This window comes from Manis javanica, chromosome 9 (genome assembly GCF_040802235.1).
Source record: "Manis javanica isolate MJ-LG chromosome 9, MJ_LKY, whole genome shotgun sequence".
Lineage (NCBI taxonomy): Eukaryota > Metazoa > Chordata > Mammalia > Pholidota > Manidae > Manis > Manis javanica.
Window position 1 is genome coordinate 97,834,329 of NC_133164.1, and position 23,628 is coordinate 97,857,956.

The 23,628-nt window shown below is 37.6% G+C and overlaps 1 protein-coding gene across 2 annotated transcripts in view; it reads right to left on the bottom strand.

Annotated features, from left to right (window-relative positions):
* RIT2 (Ras like without CAAX 2) overlaps positions 1 to 19,066 on the bottom strand; it is a 390,276-nt gene extending 371,210 nt beyond the window's left edge. Inside the window, exon 1 of one of the 2 annotated variants that reach the window (XM_073213309.1) lies at positions 18,713 to 19,066. In XM_073213309.1, the coding sequence (XP_073069410.1) occupies positions 18,713 to 18,815 (103 nt within the window). In that variant the 5' untranslated portion in view covers positions 18,816 to 19,066. The remainder of the gene's footprint in view (positions 1 to 18,712) is intronic. The other variant, XM_037015079.2, reaches the window with a different exon arrangement.
* Positions 19,067 to 23,628: the final 4,562 nt, after the last annotated feature.

A 23,628-nucleotide genomic window follows, 5' to 3' on the forward strand; every position in this document is an offset into this window, starting at 1 on the left:
GCTTCCTTAGGAGAAAATGTATTTAAATCACCAGCTCATATGTAAATAAAAAACAAACTTTATTTTAAATTCAGTGTAATCATTTTACCTAAACCAAAATGGCACAAGGGAGATTATATCGTTAATACCCATGTATGCATTTATCTAACATATAACTTCACACACTGCTTGAGTTGGTAAACTGAGTAATTGTTCAAAGATGCAGATTCTAAGTATTGAACTCAATCGTCATGATGATTTGATTGGACAAAATAGTTAAAGTATTATTTGTGGAAAAATGTATATGGAATTTGAATATTGTCTTATCTATTTTTTTCCCTAACTCTAATATCAGAGCAAGGAATTTAAAATTAGATGTTTGGTCCCTCAACTCTGTTGAAAGATTGTGGCTTATTAGGATGGGATGAAGATTTCTACTCAACATTTACCTTTACAGTGATTAAAACTTTGTAGAGGTATTTATAATCAGAAAAGTCTCTTATCAGGTAGATGTTCAAGAAACACAACAAGCAGAGCAGGGAAAGCATCTCCCATTGGAGAAGGTGGAAAGAAGGAAACAGAGGTATAAACATAAATAGTAATTTGTCAACAAGTGTGTACTTAGGTTCTGTTAGGGGTGGTGAGGAGGGAACATTTTCTAATTAAGACAGTCTACACCAGCAAACAGACACAAAAAAAATTGAATAAAAATGTAAAATTTAGCCTCGTTGAATTTTCCATGGTTCATATGTTAGTAATTCATGGAGCTGAACCAGGGATAATGTTCTCCCTTGTCAGGTTATTAAACACTATCCCTTGAGGTTTAGAGGGTGACAAGCCTCCTAAATCCAAAAATGAATCCAAACTCTCAGGAAGAGCAAAGCATGTTCACCATCTCACAGAAGGGTTGTGAAAATTATTTCGTAACAGGTCAAATTTCTATTCAAATTACAATATATATTTATCTTTCCATGCTATTAAAAGATACATGCTAATATGAAAACATGTTATGTATATATAATGTTCAGTGAGTGCTGGAAGGATACTCCTGCCTTTCTATCTCTCCTTTATCAGCCTATGATAATACCTAAAATGGTTTTAAAATAGCGTTAATTTGCTGGGTGAATAAAGATATTTAATAAAATAACTAAAATTGCCCATCAAGTTGAGTGGTAAGGCTCAAAGATATTTATTCTTCCTGACTTTGATTTTATATATATATATTCTTTTCTGTGTATCAATTATTTCATACTTAAAAAATTAAAAAATTAAAATCCCAGAGAAATTACTTAATATAAGTAATAAAAATATTTTTGTCACAGTTGCTTAAATAAGTACATTATATACAAATCTGGATTTCTCTGGGAGAGTATGATGCTTAAGATGAAATCTAATGGACTGAGAGATGTATTGGAGGTAATAGAGGGATGAAAAGAAATGGAGAATTCCAAACCCAGATTTGTACTCAGGAAGAGATATGTCTAATTAGAAGAAACTCATTTTAATTAACAAATATGTGTGTGTCCAGTATATGTTTAGCCCTGGTTATTCTGAGAGAGAAACAAAGAAGTCTGCTATAGGGTAATGATTTTTCCCAAATACTGCTGCACAACATAATCATATGAGAAACTTTGAAAACATCTCAATGCCCAGGCTGTACCCTAGACCAATGAAAATCCAATCTCTGGGAATGGTTCCCAGGTATCAGTATTTTAAAACTCTCCCAGGTGATTCCAATGTGCAGCCAAGTTTGAGAACAAGTTTGATTCTTACACTTGGGCTTTTATCAGTAATACCAAAAGAGATGTTAAAACACAAATTGCTGGGCCCCAACCTCAGAGCTTCTGATTCCCTGGATCTGGGGTGGGGCCTGAGAATTTGCATTTCTAACAAGCTCACAGATGCTGCAGGGTCTGAGGACCAGGGAACCACACTTTGAGAACTATTGGCATAAAGTTTATAAAACTACACTTTAACTCAGAGGAGTTTATATTATAGTGAATAGATAGGACATACACAAAGTTAAATCTACAAATCAGAACATATTAAGTGTTAAATGAGTAGTACAGACAGTAAAGGCTAGAAATACTAAGAAGAAGAATAAATTACTATGGCTTTGGATGTTCACCTCTTGTCTCTTGAAGGATAAATGAAATTTAAATAAGCAGAGAAAATTCCCAAGATCCTTATATGTGGAAGGTCACTGAATAGGACTATTTAGTGAAAGGTAACAATATGTGAAGTTTGGGAGACAATAAGGTCCCTCTGCCTGGAGCAAAGGGTTTGTGCAAGGAAACAGTATTACCACTGGGGGAATCTTCTTGGAAATTGGTGCTAGAGGATCTACATAAAAATCTGAATAAAAAAGCAATTTATTCTCCAAGGAGTAGGAATGTTCTCAAAGTCCTGAAAAATGTCCCTTACAGGGCTCTTTATTAAAACAACCACCAATGGCAGGTCTCTAGCCAGACCCCAGTGAACTCAATTTTACATAAATCAAAACCAAAGTCCTGTCTTTTGGAAGACAATTAATCACTTTCAGGAATGAGGCATTTTTAATATCAGCAAATTAAACACAAATGGATATTAAAAACTCCAACAGATAATTAATCAATAAAGGTGGAAGCAGAGGACTTTATTAGTTAGATAGGGATTAGCTGGTGTAGCTCAAGTGCTAGCTATAAAATTTGAAAATTAAAAGTAAGTGCACATGCCAGAAATGATGGACAGCAACCCAGAGAGTTGTAAAAGATGTGACCTTCCATGATAAGCTCAACTTGAACAAACTACTGAAGCTACCCTGGCTTCCCTTAATTCTCCTTTGAATTCATTTGATTCTAAAACCTCATTATATATGAGGCTTTTCATATAAAAAACAAACAAACTAGACAACAGCTTGCAACATTGGAAAAAGTATTAGAAAGTCCTTTGAGTGTCCAAAATGATTCCAGGTAGTGATTCTTTATGATCCAAAAGAGTTTCCAAAAAGTTCAGAAAAATGTCTTTTCATTTCTGGGAAGGACTGGAGGCTTGGAAATCAGAAGCCACCTTCTTCCCTAGAAACTATTTAGAAAAAGTTGTCTTAGGTTCTCATGCTCTAGCCCATTTGCTTAGGTTGCATGAATATTTTTTTACCCTAAACCTGAACACTTGTTACAAGTAGGGAATTAAATGAGAAATGCTTTTCTGGGAATAAAGGAAAAGGAAAGTCATTTCAGCATTGGACAAAATGTGGAAAACAGTCTTCATCCAGAATAGGACTTAATAGTGTATTTGTAAAGATATAATCATAACAATAATGACAACAATAACAATAGCTAGCACTTACATAGACATGCCAGGTACTGATCTAAGCATTTCATTCTCATTAATTCACTGGATGCATGTTCATTCATTCATTGTAAGACCATTGCATCATCATCCCCATTTGACAGTGAAGGAAACTGAGATGCAGAGATGCTGAGTAATGTGCCCAAGATCACACCACTACTAAGTGAATGAACTATGATTTGAATGTCAGTGGCAGGAGATCAAAACTATGCTTTTAATTACACTCTATACAAAACAAACCTAGCTTTGGATGAGAGAAAAGTCATGTATTTGGGAAGCAAGAAGGTGATATCTGGGCTGTGTACGTGAGGGGAACCTCCAGGTTATTGACAAATGACTGTGACAAGAAAGGATCAAATAAGGAAAATAAGGACAGGAGGGGTGGAGCTTTCCTATTTTCTATTTTGGTTCTATATAAATCACATAAGGAAAATTTATATGGGAAAGATAAGAGGGAAAGTGAATACTAATAAGAACTGCTTTAAAACTTCAGTAATTAACTTCCCAATTATTTGTCTCTCTTTGTCATTATTCCAGGGTTGTTTTAAGGTAGTGGTGGAAGCTCAAGGATGTCTTTCCAGTACCCAAAGCAGTGGATGGGAAGAAAGAGATCAATACATCTAAGCTTCATGTTAAATGAATGAATGGCTTGATTCAAAACCTCCTTAACAGAGGGAGATTTCCAGATTATTATGATCTACAAATAAGCTTCACTCATTCTCCATAAGAATGTGTAAGTGTAAATTTTCATTTTTATCTTATACCTATTAATGTCTCCCTTTCTTACCTCGAATGTGAGCCTTTTTATTAATATAAAGAAGAAAAATTTCAAACATGTATCAAACACCTACCAGTAGTACAAAACTGCTTTATTTTTATTTAATCTTCATATTAGACCTGCAGTATTAGTTTTGGTTGAAATAATTTACAATGTAAGTTCTGTTTGATCCCAACTGGAGTATAAGCATCTAGTGATCATAAAATGTGTCTCTGTTTTGTCTTTCTACAATGTCAAGAGCTCAGTACACTTTCTTTTTCTAAATAAGGAATAAGCTTTTGGTTTTTTTAGTGCCAAGATCTTTATATAAAATAATCATTTTAGTCAATGGCAAAACCATCCTTCTAATTGCTTGAGCCAACAGCCCTCTCCTATCAATCATTAAATACTTCTGGTATTTCTTTGAAAATATATCCAAGTATTATCACCTCCCATATCCACTGCTACTATCTTGAATCTTAAAATCTCCTTGTAAGGGTGCTATTATTACTCATACTCTAGAGATTTATAAGTTAAAGCTTCTCAGTTAATTAAAGCTGTAGGTAACTTCATTTATACCATTTATGTACTGAGGACTTGGAAGAACAAAGGCATTCTAGTTGGGGCAACCCAACAATAACAAGTAACATAACACATGACTGAGATGGAAGATAATAGATGCTATATAAAGAAAAAGAGTGGACCAGAGAAAGGATATGGGGGGTTTGTAAGGAGGTCAGTTTTCCAATAAAATTGGTCAGGATAGACCCACTGAGGCAACAACAGTAGATCAGTGTTTAAAAGGATAGAGCAAGCCAAGCAGATTTCTGGAGAAAGATACTTTAGAAAGAGAAAAAGGTAGAAAAAGGCCCTAAAAGTAGAGTAAGCATGCCTGGCATATTTTAGGAACAGCAAGGAAGCTGGTGTTGCTCGAGCAGACAGGGCAAGAAAGATGGTAGTGGGATCAGAGAAGTGACCCAGGCCCTTAAAAGCACAGTGAGTGAAACAAAACCTGTGGCAGTATTTTAAGCACAGAAATGAGGAAATCTGAATTGTAGTTTAAAAGGAGCACTCTGAGGAAAGGGAATCTTGTGTGCTGTTGATAGGAATATAAATTGGGCAGCCACTGTGGAAAACAATGAAAGTTCCTCAAAATATTAAAAACAGAACTACCACATGATCCAGCAATTCCACTTTTAGTTATTTTTCTGAAGGAAGCAAAAGCACTAACTCGAAAAGATATCTGCATCCTCAAGTTCATTGCATCACTATTTCCAAGAGCTAAGACATGGGAGCAGCTTCATGTCCATCAGCGGGACCATGGATAAAGAAAACCTATTATACATATAAAATGGGCTATTATTCTGCCACAAAAAAAGAAGAAATCCTTGCTGTTTGCTACACATGGATGGACCTTGAGGGCATTATGCTAAGTGAAATAAGTGAGACAGAGAAAGAAAAATACAATATGATCTCACTTACATGTTTAATCTGAAAAAAAAAAAAAAAGGACCACTCTGGCTGTGGAGTTGAGAGTAAACGGTAGGGGACAGTTAGAAGCATGGACAGGAGTTAGGGCGATACAGCAGATACAGGCAAAAGATGATGGCGAGGCCAGGGTGGTAATGGTTCCGTTTCGAGAAAAGGAAACTTGTGGATAGATGTAAAAGATAAAGCCTCAAGGACTTACTTAAGAGTTGTATGTGGAAACCAGGAAGAAGGAGAGGAGCAATGGATCAGAACAAGCTTAGGAAGAAGTTCATTAAGTTTGGTTTTGCCATTTTTAGCTTGAAATTATTATTAGTTACTTAAGTGGAGACATCAAGGAGAGAGTTTAATACACGACTGGAGTTTAGAAAGATAAGCTCTTCCTAAAGAGAGGAGATATAATGTTTTAAGACTTCATAAATCTTTTAGGAAATTTAGTATACTTTAAGAACATGCACAAAAGAAAATGTTATAATTCTATAGTTTATCACAAAGTGAATACTCCTGCTGCCACCCAGTCTATGGAAATGAGAACATTTCCTGATCTCCAGAGGACCCCATGTCCCTCCCAACCACTGTCTCCCCCCACCCTGCACAGGTGACTAATATCCCAATGTTACAGCTATTTATTTCCTTGTTATATATATATAAAACATATACTGTCATATTGTATTATACTTTTCTTTTGGGGTTATTAGGAATAATGCTGCTATGGACACTCTGGCCATGCCTCTTGGTCCATACATACATTAATTTCCATTTGGTATATATTGCTAACAGTAGAACTGCTAGATCATATGGTCATTTTACACATTTCATCAACTTAATACATAGCACCAAATCATTTTTGTGGTGCTTGTATTAATTTATATTCCTACTACATCCCAGTCTACATTTGCTATTCCTTGTCTCTTTAATTTTAGCCACTTAAGTGATTTCTCATTATGGTTGTAATCTAGATACTAAGTTAATTTAACATAAGGATACAAAGATATATAAATCCAGCCATGGGGCTGGCTAAAATAATCCAGAAAATTGAAGATTGAGGTCCAAGGAACGAGCATCCATCCTTCAACATTAAGAGATCAGAAAAAAGAGGAATACTCAGCAAAATTACTTGCCTCATAGGTGCAAGAACTGAATTTCAGTACATGTCTATTCATCTTCAAAATACATGGCATTTCAAACATTCCTGTGTTTAGAGTTATACTCAAGGAAAATTCAAAGAAGCTCAGAGAGGTAGATATATTGTGTGCTTGCCACAGCAGAGTATTTATATTAAAGTGTTTTCCATTTGCCTTTCTGTGAAAAGTAAGTGGGAGATACATTTTTTAAAGTGCAGAAAAATATCAAAGGCTTTTCTGGGGTGGGTCTAAAGAAATTATGAAAGCTGGTATTAGACTGCTCAAACTCTTTTGCTGTAACAAGCAAGTAGAAAAAAGTGACTAGGAAACAAAGAGAAAAAATAGGAAGGAAAAGCTTTTAATACTAGAAAAGGAAAGTTTTATTTTTTTTTCTTTTAATAGCAGCAACAATTTTACCTATGAAAATGGAGTTTGCCTTCTTGATTTTAGAGCTTCCTAAAATCAGCAAGAGGGTGTGACATCCTGATTATAATCTGGCCCTGTGATTTTTTGCTATTCGCAGAGGTTCCTCTTTCCTTTCATTTTAAAATACAGGTTGTCAAAATTAAATCGTGACCCAGGATGGTTTTTTACCCTCACCGGAAAAATAACATGGAAACTTGTGGTTGCTGCAGAATTCAGAGTCACAATCACAATCTAGCTTAGTTTTTCTCAGCATTAACCAAGAAATACTTTTTCACTGAGATGTTATTAAGCAATTTGAACTCAAACTCATGGTAGTAAACTAAGTTTTACAGGCTTGTTTGTTAAGTTTCCCCAGAACATTTTATAATATTTATTCTTCCCCCCACCCTCCCCTTGGTGTCCAGTGAAAATTTGTTTGAAAAATAAACATGAACTACTTTCAGCATCTCATATGTAACCTTTAGATTTAAAGGAATGTGCACTCTTCCTGATTCTACAGTGTCTGCCTGCCACATGATCACTTCTTATAACATGGCATATTTGCATCTTACTTATTCTTACCTATCTGCCAAGTTTTGATCCACAGTCTTACTCTGGCCTCTGTGTTTCTGAGCATCCTAAACATAGGGTGGACAAATCCATCTTCAAATCCATTGTCTCCATAGACTATGCATTCTAGCCTGAGTGGTTCCTCTCAATCCAAAAAATACCTTATACTCACATACCTACTACGTTTCTATTGGTATCACTTTCCCTATATCTACTGCTCTTTGTATCATAAAGTTTCAGAGTCTTGCTTAGTTTTATTTCACTACATATGTGTGGCATCTTATTCTCCATATATTATCAAAGAGGGAAAGAGGGAAATTACATTTGTAAATATTTTTGAGCATTTACAACTGTAGGTTTCATGAAAGAGAAAGAAAGACAGTATAAAACCTATTTCCTATCTACAGGAATTTATGATCAAAATGAGGATATAAAATACGAAAAGAATTGTAAGCGAAATAAAAATCAAGGTTTAAATAACATTTTAAGGCCCCAGACCAGATGCTATAAGAACCTGTGTGATTGTGAACAGTTGTGAGAATGAAGCAGCCCAGTTTGAAAAAGACATATGCACCCCTATGTTTATTGCAGCACTATTTACAATAGCCAAGATATGGAAGCAACGTAAGTGTCCATCAGTAGATGAACGAATAAAGAAGATGTGGCACATATATACAATGGAATATTATTCAGCCATAAGAAGAAAACAAATCCTGTCATTTGCAACAACATGGATGGAGCTGGAGGGTTTTATGCTCAGTGAAATAAGTAAGGTGGAAAAAGACAAGTATCAAATGATTTCACTCATCTGTGGAGCATAAGAACAAAGAAAAAAACTGAAAGAACAAAACAGCAGCAGACTCACAGAACCCAAGAATGGACTAACAGTTACCAAAGGGAAAGGGACTGGGGAGGATGGGTGGGAAGGGAGGTATAAGGGGAAAAAAAGGGGCACTATGATTAGCAGACATAATGTAGGAAGGGGGATATGGGGAGGGCAGTACAACACAGAGAAAACAAGTAGTGATTCTATAGCATCTTACTATGCTGATGGACAGTAACCGCAATGGGGCATATGGGGGGTACTTGATGATGTGGGGAGTCTAGTAAACATAATGTTACTCATGTAATTGTAGATTAATGATACCAAAATAAATTTAAAAAAATAGAATTTTAAGTGTAAGGGGAGAATTATTAGATGAGTTGACTGGGAAGATATTAAAGAGCAGAAATTACATGTATATAATCTGATGGACAGATAAAACAGGAAACCATGATAGGAAAGAGGAGAGAGCTTATGCTGGAGTAATTATATGACTATTATGGGGAAGAAGTCTCAAGAATTTGAGAGAACTAAAAATAGAATGATTTGTCTAGAAGTTATGGTAGTTACAGGTCTTTTTAGATCAGGGCAGAGCTCACACTGAGAAAGAAAGTGAGAGGCAGAGCCCTAGTGATACAGAGAGAGAGAGATGAGAGACATAGTCCAACAAATCATATCAAGCTGAGCCCACATACAATAACAGTTCTGCCACACCCCAGCCTTGGTAGCCTCAGTTCTGAATCTTCCCCATTTGTACTTCATCTGACTCCCCTGACAAGGTATTCTTGACTCTCTGTAACCCCTCACTGCCTCCACCTGGCTCCTGACATTTATCTCTGTTTCCAGGTTCCCAAATTTCTGTCCTTTCTGGCTTGACTCCTCTTTGCTATCTCATACAACAGATTTCCCTGCTGGACTAGCCTTGGGGATGCCTCCTGGATCTAGTAGATACAGAGTCCCACACGTCTTAGACATCAGGAGTCCTGTGGGCTTGGATGTCAGCATGTTGGCAATGGGTGAGTCACTGAAGACATCTGAACAGGAGAAGAAAGAAGCAAAATGGCATCATAAGACAATTGGTCTGAGGGCAGTGTAGAGAGCAGAAAGAGGTGGATGTGGTGGGTTAAAAGTGATAGGTAGAGACCAATTATCTAAAAGACTTAACAATTTCAAAGAGCAGATGTGTGGGGTTAACATCTAAAATATATAAAGAACTCATGACTCAATACCAAAAAAAACACATATAACCCAATTAAAAAATGGGCAGAGGACCTAAATAGACATTTTTCCAAAGAAGATACACAGATGAAAAGCAGGCACATGAAAAGATGTTCCATATTACTCATCATCAGGGAAATGAAAATCAAAACCACAATGAGGTGTCACCTCACATCATCAGAATGGTCACTATCCAAAAAGACAAGAAATAACAAGTGTTGGTGAGGAAGTGAAAAAAAGGGGACCCTGCACTGTTGGTGAGAATGTAAATGGTGCAGCCACTGTGAGAAGCATTATGGAAGTTCCTCAAAAAAAACCCCAAAAATAGAAAGTAGAAACATAACTCAGTAATTCCACTTAGAGGAAATTACCAATAGAAAACAAAATATCTGATTCAAAAAGATATATGCACCCCTATGTTTATTGCAGCACTATTTACAATAGTCAAGATATGGAAGCAACTTAAGTCCATCAATAGATGATTGGATAAAGAAGATGTGGAACATATATACAATGGAATATTATTCAGACATAAAAAAGAAAGACACCTTGCCATTTACAACGTGCAAGGACATAGAGGATATTAAACTAAGTGAAACGAGCCAGGTGGAGAAAGACAAATACCATATGATTTCACTTGTATGTGGAATGCAAAAACAAAACAAAACAAAATGAATGAAATAGCAGTGTACACATGGACACTAAGAAGTGACTGGTGGTTACCATGGGGGAGGGGTTAGGGTGGGTGAAATAGGTAAAGGGGATAAACAGGCACAAAAATGTCAATCATAATATAAATTAGTCATGGGGATGAAAGTACAGCATTGAGAATATAGTCAATAGTTTCTGTAACATTTATGTTGACAGATAATAACTATACTAGTTGGGATGAGGATTTAATAATATAAATAACTGTTGAATCACTATGTTGTTACTTGAACCAATATAATATTACATGTCAACTATACTTTCAAAAAAAATAGCAGATGTACCCTTTGTGCTTCTAAATAAAAAGTCTGATTTCTTCTATTTAAAAAAATCTGTATGTGCAGCTTATTACTAGTTTTTCCTTCAACCGTTAAATATAATTCTCCATCTAAATGTAGCAATGCTGCAGTGCGAAGAACAAAGGGAACATCTTATTATTCAAATTGATTGAAACAACACAGGTATTAGGGACATTAGTTTCAGCCCATATCCAAGCATAAGCATGCTCTGTTACAAACCACAGCCCTTCCAAGCAGTCCCTTTGTAGCTATGGTAGCAGGCCGGGCTATTGTCCTCAAATCCTTTCTCCATTAGGCAGTGTGTATGTGTGTGTGTGTGTGTGTGTGTGTGGGTGGGTGGGTGAGTGGTGTGGGTATTGGTGTGTGTGGTGTGATGGGTCAATTAGGGTGAATAAGGGGATTGTTTACTAGGATAACTAGCAAGCCACCAAGGCTATATTATTATTGTTATGAAATTACCACTTAAGAGACTAAAGCTGAAACAAATCAATATAAGGATATAGAGAACAAGAGTAGGCATAGTGCAGGTGGATATACAATGACACGTTTACAACATTGAACCCAAATCGCATTTTCCTAGAGCCCACCTGGAAGATCTTCTGCCTTCACCCTCCCCCCTCCTACTGAGGCCACCTGCCTTAGGTGAGGGAGTGGAGGAGCAGGAGGGGGGAGGGAAGGTAGGAAAGGAGGATGGCAGGAGGGAGCAAGGGAGGGAGGGCAGCAGGCAACAGATTTAATGAGGATGTGATATCTTGGGAACTATAATTCACATTTTTTATTTAATATTTTCTAATGTCATCTACCCAGCCACTCTGAGGTAATTTTAATTAATGCCATTTTTAGCATGGGGAAAAGGGCGACTCAAAGAGTTTAAGCTGCCTGTGCAAGGTCGGATGTGTTAAAGGGGAATAACTAAAAGCAAAGTTCCTCATTTAGGGTACAAGCATTATTCGGCACTTATTATGTGCCAGGGTGTGTGGTAAATATTCAAAGTATGCATCGTTGCAGTAGATGTTGTTACCCCTATTTCACAAATGAGAAAACACAAATCTGCATTTCCTAGGAAGCTGAAACCTCCAAAGACATTATTCTGTCATAATTTCTATGCTGCGGCCTTGTCCCATAGGTCAGGGCAGGTCTAGCACATGGGGTGGTAAGTGCCATTGTGGACAGTGGTTGAGAGCCGGGGGTCTGGCGGTGCTGAGTCCTGCAGAGCCACACAGGTTCTGGGCTCCTGAGTGAAGTACTCGCCCCCTTCAAGCCTCACTTTCCTCATCCGCAAATTACAGATGACTGCATATGTTGCATCATTTTGTAAGGACTCAGTGAAATAATGTACAGAAGACACTTAGAACAGGATCAGACTTATGAAAGAATCAGAAAACATGAAAGAATCAAGCCATATGAAAGGCTCTTATTTTGCTTGCTATTGAGGGAAGAAATTGAAAGGCAAATTAATAATTTGGACAAAACAAGAATTGCTCCTCCTTGTGAGTGCACACAGATATATGCACATACACACACTGACATGTTTGTCTCTCATTTTAAAGCATATTAAGAGGAAAGATGAGGTGGTAAACTATATAAGGTTTACCTATCCATTCACTAAGTAGACACCCAAATACACAAGTAGCCTTATGAACAAAGCGTCCACCACCACCACCACCACAATTTATCTAACTAGTTAAAAATCCTTGCCTGGTGGTCCATTGTGAGATCACTAGTTTTCTATACAACATCATTCCAGTTCAATTAAAGATTTTTCTGGGGATTCTAAGCCTTGCACATCCTTGGATTCCCCTCTCAATACAACATCCCTGGAGAAGGTAACCCTCCTCAACATACTCCATCCTTCACACATACTCCAGGGAAGATCTGACATGCTGTTACCCCTTGGATACACTTGTCAGGGGCAGGATGTTGAAGTACCTGTGAATGCAGAGACTAGAACAGGTTCTAGTCCCCTGCAGATGTGGTAGGGTTACAGAGCAGGCCTATGGCAGGCAGAAAGGGTAGGAGGGGGTACCTGTAATGACACTTAGCTGGGGCCTATTGGTGAAATAGGAGAGCAGATGGCACAACTGTGATGGTTATTAGAGAGATGATATTTATAAGCAAAATCTGAGTGACTGAATTGAGATCACCTAGGGGCTTTGCAAATAACAACCAAATTCGGAGATACAAGTTTCCTGCACCCTTGCAAGCAGTGCAGAGGACTGCTCTACGTCAGTGCATACGCACTCAGCGCCAGAGCCCTGCAAACACACGCACACTCAGTCACCATGAGCAGCCTAATACTGTTAGGAGAAGCAGATTTTATGCTGTTTTATGAGGGGAAGCATGATCTAATGGAAAAATCCATGATCTAGGAAATCAGGAAGCTTCTGGTCCCAGTGCTGAGCAGCTGAGCACCACAGGGGAGGTCACTCTTACTTCCTGAGCCGCAGTTTGCTTTGCTTTAAAAATACCATGTGTACACCTCTGTCTTTGTATCTACCCCACTGTCCTACAACTCTCTGTTTATACATCCTTTTAACCCCACTGGACAGAGCAGGTTGTATCAAATGGTTCATGACCTTTCACAGGTCTAGGTACGTAGACACACTGAGATACATACACACACAGACACAGATACAGACAGACAGAACTTCTATTATTAAATAAATGTACAGGGAAAGTATTTTCCATTTGTGACCTGTAGTTTCTATCAATGAGTCCATTACAAATAGAGAGAAAAAAAGAAAACCTTCCTAAAATAGACAAGCACCTAAAAGATTTTTAGGTCAACAGCTTTTACCTGACTTAAACTTTCAGTCATTACTTGAGTGAGCAAGATACCAATTTAATTTTCTACTGAGCCTTATTTGGACCTCTTGTCTAATTCTTGCTGATAACGACTCACTGCAGTGAGTGATGACCTGCAGTGTAATTAGGGTAGTGCAATTAAGGAGGAGACTGGAGGGACCCTGAGTCCTGAGATCTTTTCATGTTTCCCTTGTTTATTTTTTCTTTTGCCTTTGCAATTCAGGTTCAAATAGCACATGCTCCTGATGTGACAACTGTTCAGCTTTGTCAAATCCAAGTTCTGCTAATGAGGTAAAACAACAGCCTTTGGGACGTGAATGATGCCTACTTGGTTGTTTGCCTTGATTTAATTCATCAGATAAAGGCTCAATTTTCTACCTGCTTTTACCAATTCATGGTTTTGTTTACCGCAGAAAATACTGTTATTACCTTCATTTTATAAAATCCTGCTACACAAAACTCAATGCAGTAGGTGTGTGGGGCAGAGTATGATTGCTTATTTTACAAATAAAGTTTTCATTTACAAAAAATTCATAGTGGATGCATTCTAATTAATTCTGAGTTCCCCAATACCCTTTATGTTTTCAGCTTTTGTTTTATTTTTCACAGTTTCCTAAAAAGGTTTTAAGCAAATATCAAGAGAGTTTTTTTCCAGCTTCCCCCTAAAGATGCTAAGTTATCAAGACCCCTTCAAGAAAATTGACGCCTCACATTCCTTTTCGCCTTCGTATGCCCAGCGCCCATTACTTTCCCTTCCTTTCCAATTCCAGCTCTCCCTACACACTCATCCGCAAACTCAAGAAATCCTTTTCATCCTTTCGTACACGAGTCAAATGTCACCTCTGCTGGAATTCCTTCTTAACTTTCACGTGCAGAATTAGCCACCCCCTCCCCTGAGCTTCCTCCTCTCTTGCGTCAGAGGCCTAATACAAACTTCTCCTTTTGTGGTATACATTGCATTTTTCCCCAAGAGCAGGTGAACTCCTAGAGGGCAGGGGTCATGTCTAGAATAGCAATTAGGAATAACACCCTCTCCCATTCCAATGACTTCTATAATATTTCACATATGACAAAATTTCACATGGAATTTCACCAAGGTAATTATAAGATGTGTCCTAGAAGAACGTGTAGATCACATCTGATATTTGGATACCTTCTCTGCTTTTCTCGTGAAGTTTGATGGAAAAACAATTTGGAGTTAGAAAGCTTGAGTTCCCTCTCCAGTACTTTCTACCTGCTATGCACTCTGGGGCAAATCTCAGGATTTCTGTGCCTCAGATGCCTCATCTGAACATAGGGAATAGATGGCCTACCCCCTGTCTAAATTATTTTATCCTCAAAGAAGATCATAAAACAGAATAGGTATAATGTATTGTGGAAGCTAAGGTATTATTATTGGATAAGATCTGCTGACTAATTTGAGTCTGCACTGGAAAAAGCAGATGCCAATGTAGGTAAGGCAAGCCGACGTTGACCATGCTCACTGAGGAAGAGCCTTTATATACCAAATCCAAAGACAGTGTTTAGGACAGTTATAAGGATTGCTTAGACTCCATTAAACTGTTAAACTACAGGTATGGAATTTTAACTTTTTTCTCCTTTTTTGAGAGACAGGAAGGGATAGTAGGCAGTGGAACAAAGACAAGTAGAAGACTAAAGATGTACTGAAGTCACACCACATTTATTGTGTAGTTGGTCCAATTTTTATTTAGATTACCCTGTGTAAAAACTTGGATGTGGTGATAAGCAGCCTGAGGAGTTCTAGATGTGACTCTGCACAACTGTGTGTAAATCTGGCAGGTCCCTTCAAACTCTCAGGCCTCGGTTTCTCCATCTTTCAAATGGGGAAGCTATTTCTTATTTATCCTATTTCTTATTTAATATATTTATCAATTAAAGCATTCTTGGGTAAAATTTTAATAGATACATATAAATATAATATAAGTGTATCTTTTTATTTATACAGAATATAAATGTTATGTCTTTACTTATATTATTAATTTAAATGAACTTTATTAATTATGTTAGTTATAGATTTAAAGTCAGAGATGTACAAATTACTTTTATTGATTTAAAGATGAAAAAGTCATACATGTATAAATGAGAGTGGTAGTCCAGATAGTAGAAATCTCTTTTAGACATAACATTCGAGTGGTAGAGAATGCATTATCAACAGTCTTTTTTTTCTCAATAGCGAGTACTAGAACTCTGCCTTTCCTTCCCAGGGTGCAAACTTAACATAGCAGAGTTATAGAAACCTTCACAGAGCTCTATAACTTATCTCCACGACCAGGCACAAGTTACCCTGTCTTCAGTTTTTCCTTCTGTAAAATGACAACACCTAGTCAGATTGTGGTGAGGACAGAATATAAGCATGGAAAAACAGCCCATACCTGCCACATAGTGGGTGCTTTCTGAATGTTCATTCCCCCTCTATAGTAGCTAGTATAGGGCCGATGTGTAGTATGTGCTCAAGAACTTATTGATTGATTACTGAGGTTTGAAATTTCTTACACACAGTACACTTATTCACCCATACAGTTTAAATCCTGCAGGAATTTCTGTTCCAGTAAAGATGTAAATCCTTTCAAAATGTCCCACTCACCCAAGTATGTCTTAGGAAAATATGAATAGAAAAAAAAACCTAACTTCTCAGTAAGCATAGAAAATCTCCCAGATTTGTTCTTCATTTAAAACTTATGGTCCCAGTAAATTGAGTTACATTCATGTTCAAGGCTGACTCTGAAATGACTCAGAATTGAAAACAGATGATAGCTGGATTCAGAAGCGCAGACTTCTCCCTGAATTCTCTTTATACAACCCACTGTAATTAGCTTGAATAATTCTTTCACATAAGCCACTGAAATTGTGTGAAGAAAAGTAAATTGTAAGTCTATTGATTCAGATCTTCAGCAATACAAAAAGTGGCTTTTTAATTTTTTAAAAAATATTTTACTTCATTTAAAAGCAAACAACCTTCAAAAGAAGGTTAATATTAAGAATTTGTGTTTGAACATTTGTACACTGATAACACCAAATGAGTCATGGTGGGGGCGAAACCCAAGGATGGCATGTGATGCCATTGCTCTGATTCTAAACATTCAGCCATGAGGACAGCATTTTCCAGACCTGGAATTGTACTATGAATTATATTCTCTCTGAAGCAACAGACACCTATTCCATTTACAAAATCAGTACAACTGAACTATTTACCCTCTTTTATTCTTAATTATCTCTTGCAAGAGTTGGCTACCCCTGTCTTTATCACACTGGAAAAGTTTTGTTCAGGTATTTAATTATGAACTGGCTTTGTTTGTATATAGGGAAGGTGAGAGCTAACCTGGAGCACTCTGCTGACCATTTTGTTATGTTGAAACTTCTGGTTACTAGTTAGTGAAATGGTTAGTCAGTACAAATAATACATAGGGGGGTTCAAAATACTAGCTGTAATATCAACTCTAAAGGATGCTCCTATCCAACACCTCTTCTCTCAAAAGGGGTTATTCAAATCTAGTCATTCTATTCCCACATTCCCCAAGATCCTAGTGAAACAAAAAAAAATATGAGACCAGCACACATAGGCGAATTAATGGGACCATTGCTGCATCTCTCTGACCTCACAAACTGCTGGTGGCATTACTGTTGTTAGTCTCCCACCTTTTTCTTAGATCTGTGTGTCTCTCTCTCTCTTCTATTTTATTCTTACATTCTTCTTCCTCATTGTGTCTGACTGACTAGTTCAAAGCATAGTTTTATTTTATCTGGATTATTTTCTCTTTTCCCTCCCTACCTAATCCTCACCTGTTCAGATTCTTCCCCCTCCAAACAATAACATTGAAAAAAAGGAAAGCTTTGAGAAAATCCCTCATTCATACACAGTTGTGAAGTTTCTTAACTTCACATTTCCTTCCTGGAAGAGATGATTCATTTTTCTCACTTTGACAAGCATTTAGCATCAGATCTACACATTTTTCTTCTTTGTATAGTAATTCCTTGTGGGCCTTGTTTGGGGTGGGGTGTTGGGGTGTTCGTATTATTATGTTTCTTGCTATTTTCCTAACCTCTTCACCTTTGCTGTCCCCTAGAGTCTCGCTCCCTTTTCCTGTTCCTTTACTGATCAACTTTCTCATCACCCAGGGACCCACTACAAAGTTATCAGCTTTTTAGGAGGCTTTCTTATGCCGATAATGTTGGCCTTTGACTTTGAATCTTTTTGACAAGCACAAAAACTACCGAATTTGTTGGATACATTTCTTCCACGTTAACTCTCATATTTCTTCTGTCTTTTGGCATTCTCCTGGATAAATCCCCTGTATGGGAAATTTTTATATTAATATAAACAGGTATACTTACCTGTTTATTTTCTAGTGATACCTCAGGATATACAATATTTAATCAGCCTCAAACACTACTGCATACCCATATGCTTAATTTTTATGTTTGGACTTTTAAGCCCCTCAAGAAACCTAACCATGGGCAACTTTTGCTTTTTTATGTATCAAATTTACCAAGCTTTCTCTTCATTAACATCCGAAAACACTTATTTTTGTAGCTTTCTGTTTTAACTCAGTTAACCACAAACATTTGGTTTGATTGCAGGTCCCACAATGAATACCATTCCTTAAATCCCTGTCACTTAAAAAAAAAGCAACTTTCCTCCTGTCATTCACAGCCCACACAAGCTAGGTCAGATTGCAGACAAGGAAAAGGAGACAGGAAGTTTCTACTCAGAGAACCAAATACAACAATCAGCATTTATCATCCTGCGTGTGTGTCTGTGTTTTTATGTGTTTCATTGAATATTCATAGCACTTCTTTCTCTATGCGAGTTTGTTGAGAACAGAAGCAGGTTTTTCTCATCCCGTGGCTATTTCATAAATATCATGTTAATAATTTGTAAAAAGACATATAGATTAAGACCAAATATCTCCCAGCAGGAAATCAAAGGAAAAAAAAAAAGATCTTCTTAAAGTTCTATGTATTTTCACCGGCTGTGTCTCCATTCTCCTAGCTCATCAGCATCTCTTTAACAGTCCTTAGACTTTTAAACATCCTGCAAGATACTTGGTGTAACTGCTACAGCTTGCTAGCTCCTGACAGCATCCGTATTATTGTTATTATTAACTGTTATTATTATTATTATTCACTCTGTAGAATTGCTCCTACAGAGCTCCCTCCTTCCCCAGCATTTGGTAGTGAGACTTACCGCTTTTACCAACTCCCCCTGCTCCCAGCATTACCACCTTGTGCTCTCGGGACCCGCCTGACGCGCTGCTGGGGGAGCAGCTGGCTTCGTTTCCTACCTCCATCTTACCCGAGGGACCGGAGGAAAAAGACAAGGAGAAAGTCGCCCGTGTCAGGTGCTTGCTCAGAGAGTAAGCAACTCTAAAACTGTGTCAAAAGAAAGGTTAGTACGAGGTAAGAACCATCAACGTCGGGCTGGCTGCTGGTCCTCCGCTCGAGCGGGTCTCATAGCAACCACTTCAATTGCTTCCAATAAAAATCTGGCTTTTGCACCCCCCCTCCTTCCGATCCTTCACTCTTTCCAGGTCTCCCACGATTTCTCTCTTCTCTGTCTGCCTCTTCCTCCTGTCTGTCTGTCTGTCTGTCTGTCGGTCTGTCTGTCTGTCTGTCTCTCTGTTTCCCCCCCCTCCCCTTCTGTTTCCTTCTCCACTCCCCTTCCTCACCATGTCTCTCTCCTGCCCCCTGCCCAGTTGCTAGAGGCACACATATTTGGCTACCTTCCAGGCTGGGCTGCTAGAATGGAGTGAATCTGAGACTTAAAGGAGATGCTATGTCTCATAGGCTAACTTCTGTAGCTACAGCTTCAAAGACACTGTTTTCTTTTAATCAGGGGCAATTACTTAAGAAAGATGTCTGTTGCTTATCTCCTTGCTTTATATCACCATTTTCTTGCACAGTTCTCTTTATGGAAAAAGGGATACTACCAATTTAGAAGAAAAAAAATCCAAACGGTAACTCAGGGCACTTCAAGATGGGTCTTGAGTGTTGTTGGGATAATATGTGACCAGCAAGAATTGTTTCAGCTTACTTGACAGTTAGGGCTATAACATAAATAGGTATTTGAATTCTGTCATTGCCATATTTGGACATGGGCTGTCCTTGTTTACACTAGGTTATTAGGAATGATCTAAAACACCAGGATTCTGTCAAGCATGAAAGAGATATTTGATAAATATTTTTGCTGACAACTATGGTAACATTAAAGATAATATAAGATGATTTTTCAAATGTCCAGATTCCTACCTCTTCTTTGAATTTTGCTAAAGCTTCGGTGATCTTTGCTTTTCTCTGGAAAGTTTCCAAATTGTAGGAGTCTTAGAATCCTTTCAATAATCCCTGATTGTCATAGTCAGAGCCTATCCTTCAAACAAGATGGTGATGGTACTCTGTATGGTTATTTTTCTGTTTCTGATTGTGACACTGGATCCTGAGTAGATGCAGTCAAGTGTTTTCTGTTCATAGGCTTGTCTTTCTATCTAGATTTTAAGATTTTCTAGGAAAAGTGCTATATTTAATCAGTTCCTTATGCCTTATAGTCTGTGACTAAGTGTTGGGCACAGAGTAGGTGCTCAGTATTCTTGCTAGTAATTGGAGAGATGGCATATAGCTTTAGCCAAGAACAAGGCTGATTGCATGTGTTCAAATCTGAGCTCAACCACTTAGTCGCTGTGTGACCTTGAGTAAATTATTTCACCTCTTTGTGCCTCAGTTTCTTCATCTATAAAATGGCTTATTAAAATCTTGCTTCATTACCTTATTAAGTGAGTTTAATGTTTATATAGTGGTTAAAACAGTGTCTAGCAAATTAAAAGCACCATATGAGTATATGACATTATAATAATTTTATTATTGTTTTGAGTGCTCTCTTCCCACTATCTATAAGCACACACAAGAAGAGAAAATTATCTCTTCAAGAGTTTATTGGCCATTTGTGCATATTTTTCGCTAAAGTATCTGTTCCAAATCTATCTCTATTTTTGCATCGAGGTGTTTGTTTTCTTATTGAGTTTTGATAGTTCTTTATATATTTGGGATATAAGCCTTTTATCAGATATGTTCTGCAAATATTTCCCCTCAGTCTGTGGCTTTCCTTGACATTGTCTTTCAAAGAATAGGAGTTTTAAAATTTGTTGGAGTCCAATTGTAGTTTTTTTTTAATTAAATGAATAACCCATCAGATTTTAAATGCAACCTTGTGAGACGATTCTGCTCCCAATTCTCTCTTCATCTTCTTTACCATTTCATTGCAACTTCACTCACTCTCATAGCTCTGTTCATCACCTCTCAGTGGGTAACTTCCAAGTTTGGAACTCTAGACCCAAGATTTCCTGTGAGCTTCAAAGAGAATCTGTCTCCTGGATGCTCTCATCAGACACCCTGCGTATATCTTAACCTCAATATATCCAAAAAGCCATTATTCTTATTCTCAATAACAAATCAGCACTGTTTTCTATCTTCATAGGGAGCATCAATTATTGATTGATAATGGTTGGATTTTAGAGCATTCCAATGCTGCTGATTTTCAGTTTTAGTGAACTTCTGTGAATTTGCTTGCCTTGTGCCCTGACCAGTGTACCTAAGAGTCTGAGAGGGATGTGTATGTGTGTGTGTGTGTGTGGTGTATTTGCATGGCAGAGCTAGGGAAAGGTCCCAGCTTAGTTCAGCCTTCATGGTATTTGACCCCCATGACATGAACAGTTCCATTAGTTATCTTACCTGAGTATAACGTCCCTGCCCTTTCCCTCTCTCACGCTGCTCAATTCATCCTGTACACTAATGTCAGGGAAACCCACTTAAAGTCCCAACCTGATTGACCCTACTGTATACATATTCATAAATCAAATGGTAAATAATACAACAATAGCTTAGAATGGTAAATAGGGACACAAAGCATTTATGCCATTTCTTGTCCTCACATTCAACAGAATACAGCCAGTAACAAAGGTGGACTTGCCTCTCCTCCTACAAAACTGTCATTTCCATAATTGGGTCTAACATAGAACTGTAGCTCTATTATAAGTCTCCTGTAATTGATTCATGGAAACTTTGTTCCTCAATAACAAGAGAGATCAGTAAACAATAGTATTTAACTTCAAGTTCTTTCTGGTTGTTTTTCCTACTTCTGAGTCAAAATTCTTATGACCTTGAGCAAATCACTTACCCCTCTAGCTATCCATCCCACCATCTATTACTCTGTTTTCCACATCAGCCATTCTGATTTGGTGGTAAAGCATAGGAATTGTCATGCCAGCTGTGTCCTTCATGCTCCTCTTTATCTGGTACACTTACTTCAACATTGGTTGAGTAAAAGTAGTATATGGAAATTTCTTTAACAGTAAATAAATGAATAATTGCCAAATATCGTTAGGCATCATGGAAGGGGAACATTAACTAGTGAATTGGTTTTCTTCTCAGTGTTTAATGTCCATATTGCTCAAACATAGTCAGCTGGATTCTCCCTGCTTAAGTGGAGGATGAAAAACATAAAGTGCAGGGGGACTTTCCTAGCTATAAGGCCCTCTTTGTCTCCCTCTTCTTTGAAAGTCTAAGTTATTTGACTTTAAGGTACCCTTAGAAAGTCTAAGATACCCTTCTTCTGAGTTACAAAGGGCCACAAAATCTCCTGATTGATAATGGTTGGATTGTGGAGCATTCCAATGCTGCTGATTTTCAGTTTTAGTGAACTTCTGTGAATTTGCTTGCCTTGTACCCTGACCAGTGTACCCAAGAGTCTGAGAGGGATGTGTATGTGTGTGTATGGCAGAGACAGAAAGTGCAAGAGAGAAAGGTATTTTCAAGGTGCATAAATGATAATAGAAATGGAATATTTAAGAAACCAAAATCATTACATGACAGATTGCTTTGTTCTTGGGAAAATTAATAAGTGACTCAAGTTTGCATTTGATTTCTCTCACTGCCCTTGCATTTGCCATCGTTTATGAATGTCACATGATTCCATTCAAGTGCTCATCTCTTATCACATCAAGAGTCAGGCATTTCAGAACCACCCAAGTCCCTGAGCAGGACCCAGGACTCTCCACCTCGCCTCTGTCAGTTGCTGCTCACCTACTAGTCCTTCTTAGAGGACAAAGAGGGAAACTAACTTACCAAGTAATTCCTTTAAAAGGAATACATTAATTCTATTTATTTGGATCTCTCTCTGAACTCCTTGAGGAATGGCTAAGGCATCCACTCTCTGTGGAGGGCATCCTGCTTCATTGTAGTGGGAAGCTAGGCACATCTAGAGTTCTTATTTCTTCCGTCATGGAGAAGCAGAGCCCCTGACACCCTCTTCTGCAAAGCCATCCTTCCCTTTATTAGAGCATTTATAATATTTATTACAGTGGTTTATTTGCATTCCAGTCTACCTTACTAAAAATTGGTGACCCTGCCATATTCATCTTGATCTCTCCAGAATTTAGTACAGTGTCTGGCATGCGCTAGATGACTAAGACATTTTTGTTAAATGGGGGAATTATGTGCACCAAGTGAATGTCTATTGCCACTATTAGTGAAATTAACCATAAGTATGTTATTTATTGTCTATTGCCACTATTAGTGAAATTAATCATAAGTATGTTATTTACTGTAATGAAAAGATAAATCATGGAAGGAAGAAATAGCAACTTAGTTACCTCTGGGTATGTTACTCTGGAAGGTTCTCGCCACAGACTGTAAGACTGCTGTAAACCAGAAGATAGCACAGGCTGCTCAGGACAAAAATAAACTGGAAACATCAAACCCAAAGGATTAACAGAAAGAGGTGATTTTGTAAATGAGAGGCAAAGTTGTATCTGCACAGTTCAGACTTCTCTATCACCCTGACCTCCTCATAAGCATATTCAGTAAAACTCAGAGTAGGTGTTAAAACTTCTGCATATGGAAGGATTGAACTTTCTTCCTAAAAGCACATTAAGGTAGAAATATCTGGAAGGAGGGAACTGACATGTGATAACTTTCATTCATTCATTCATTACACATGGATTAATCCATTAAATATGGATTGATCTGCTCATTCTCAAAATCATCCATTCAAATGTGTTAAGGCTTTAGAAAAATAAAGGAAAACATGATACAGTCCATGAGTTCAAAGTGATT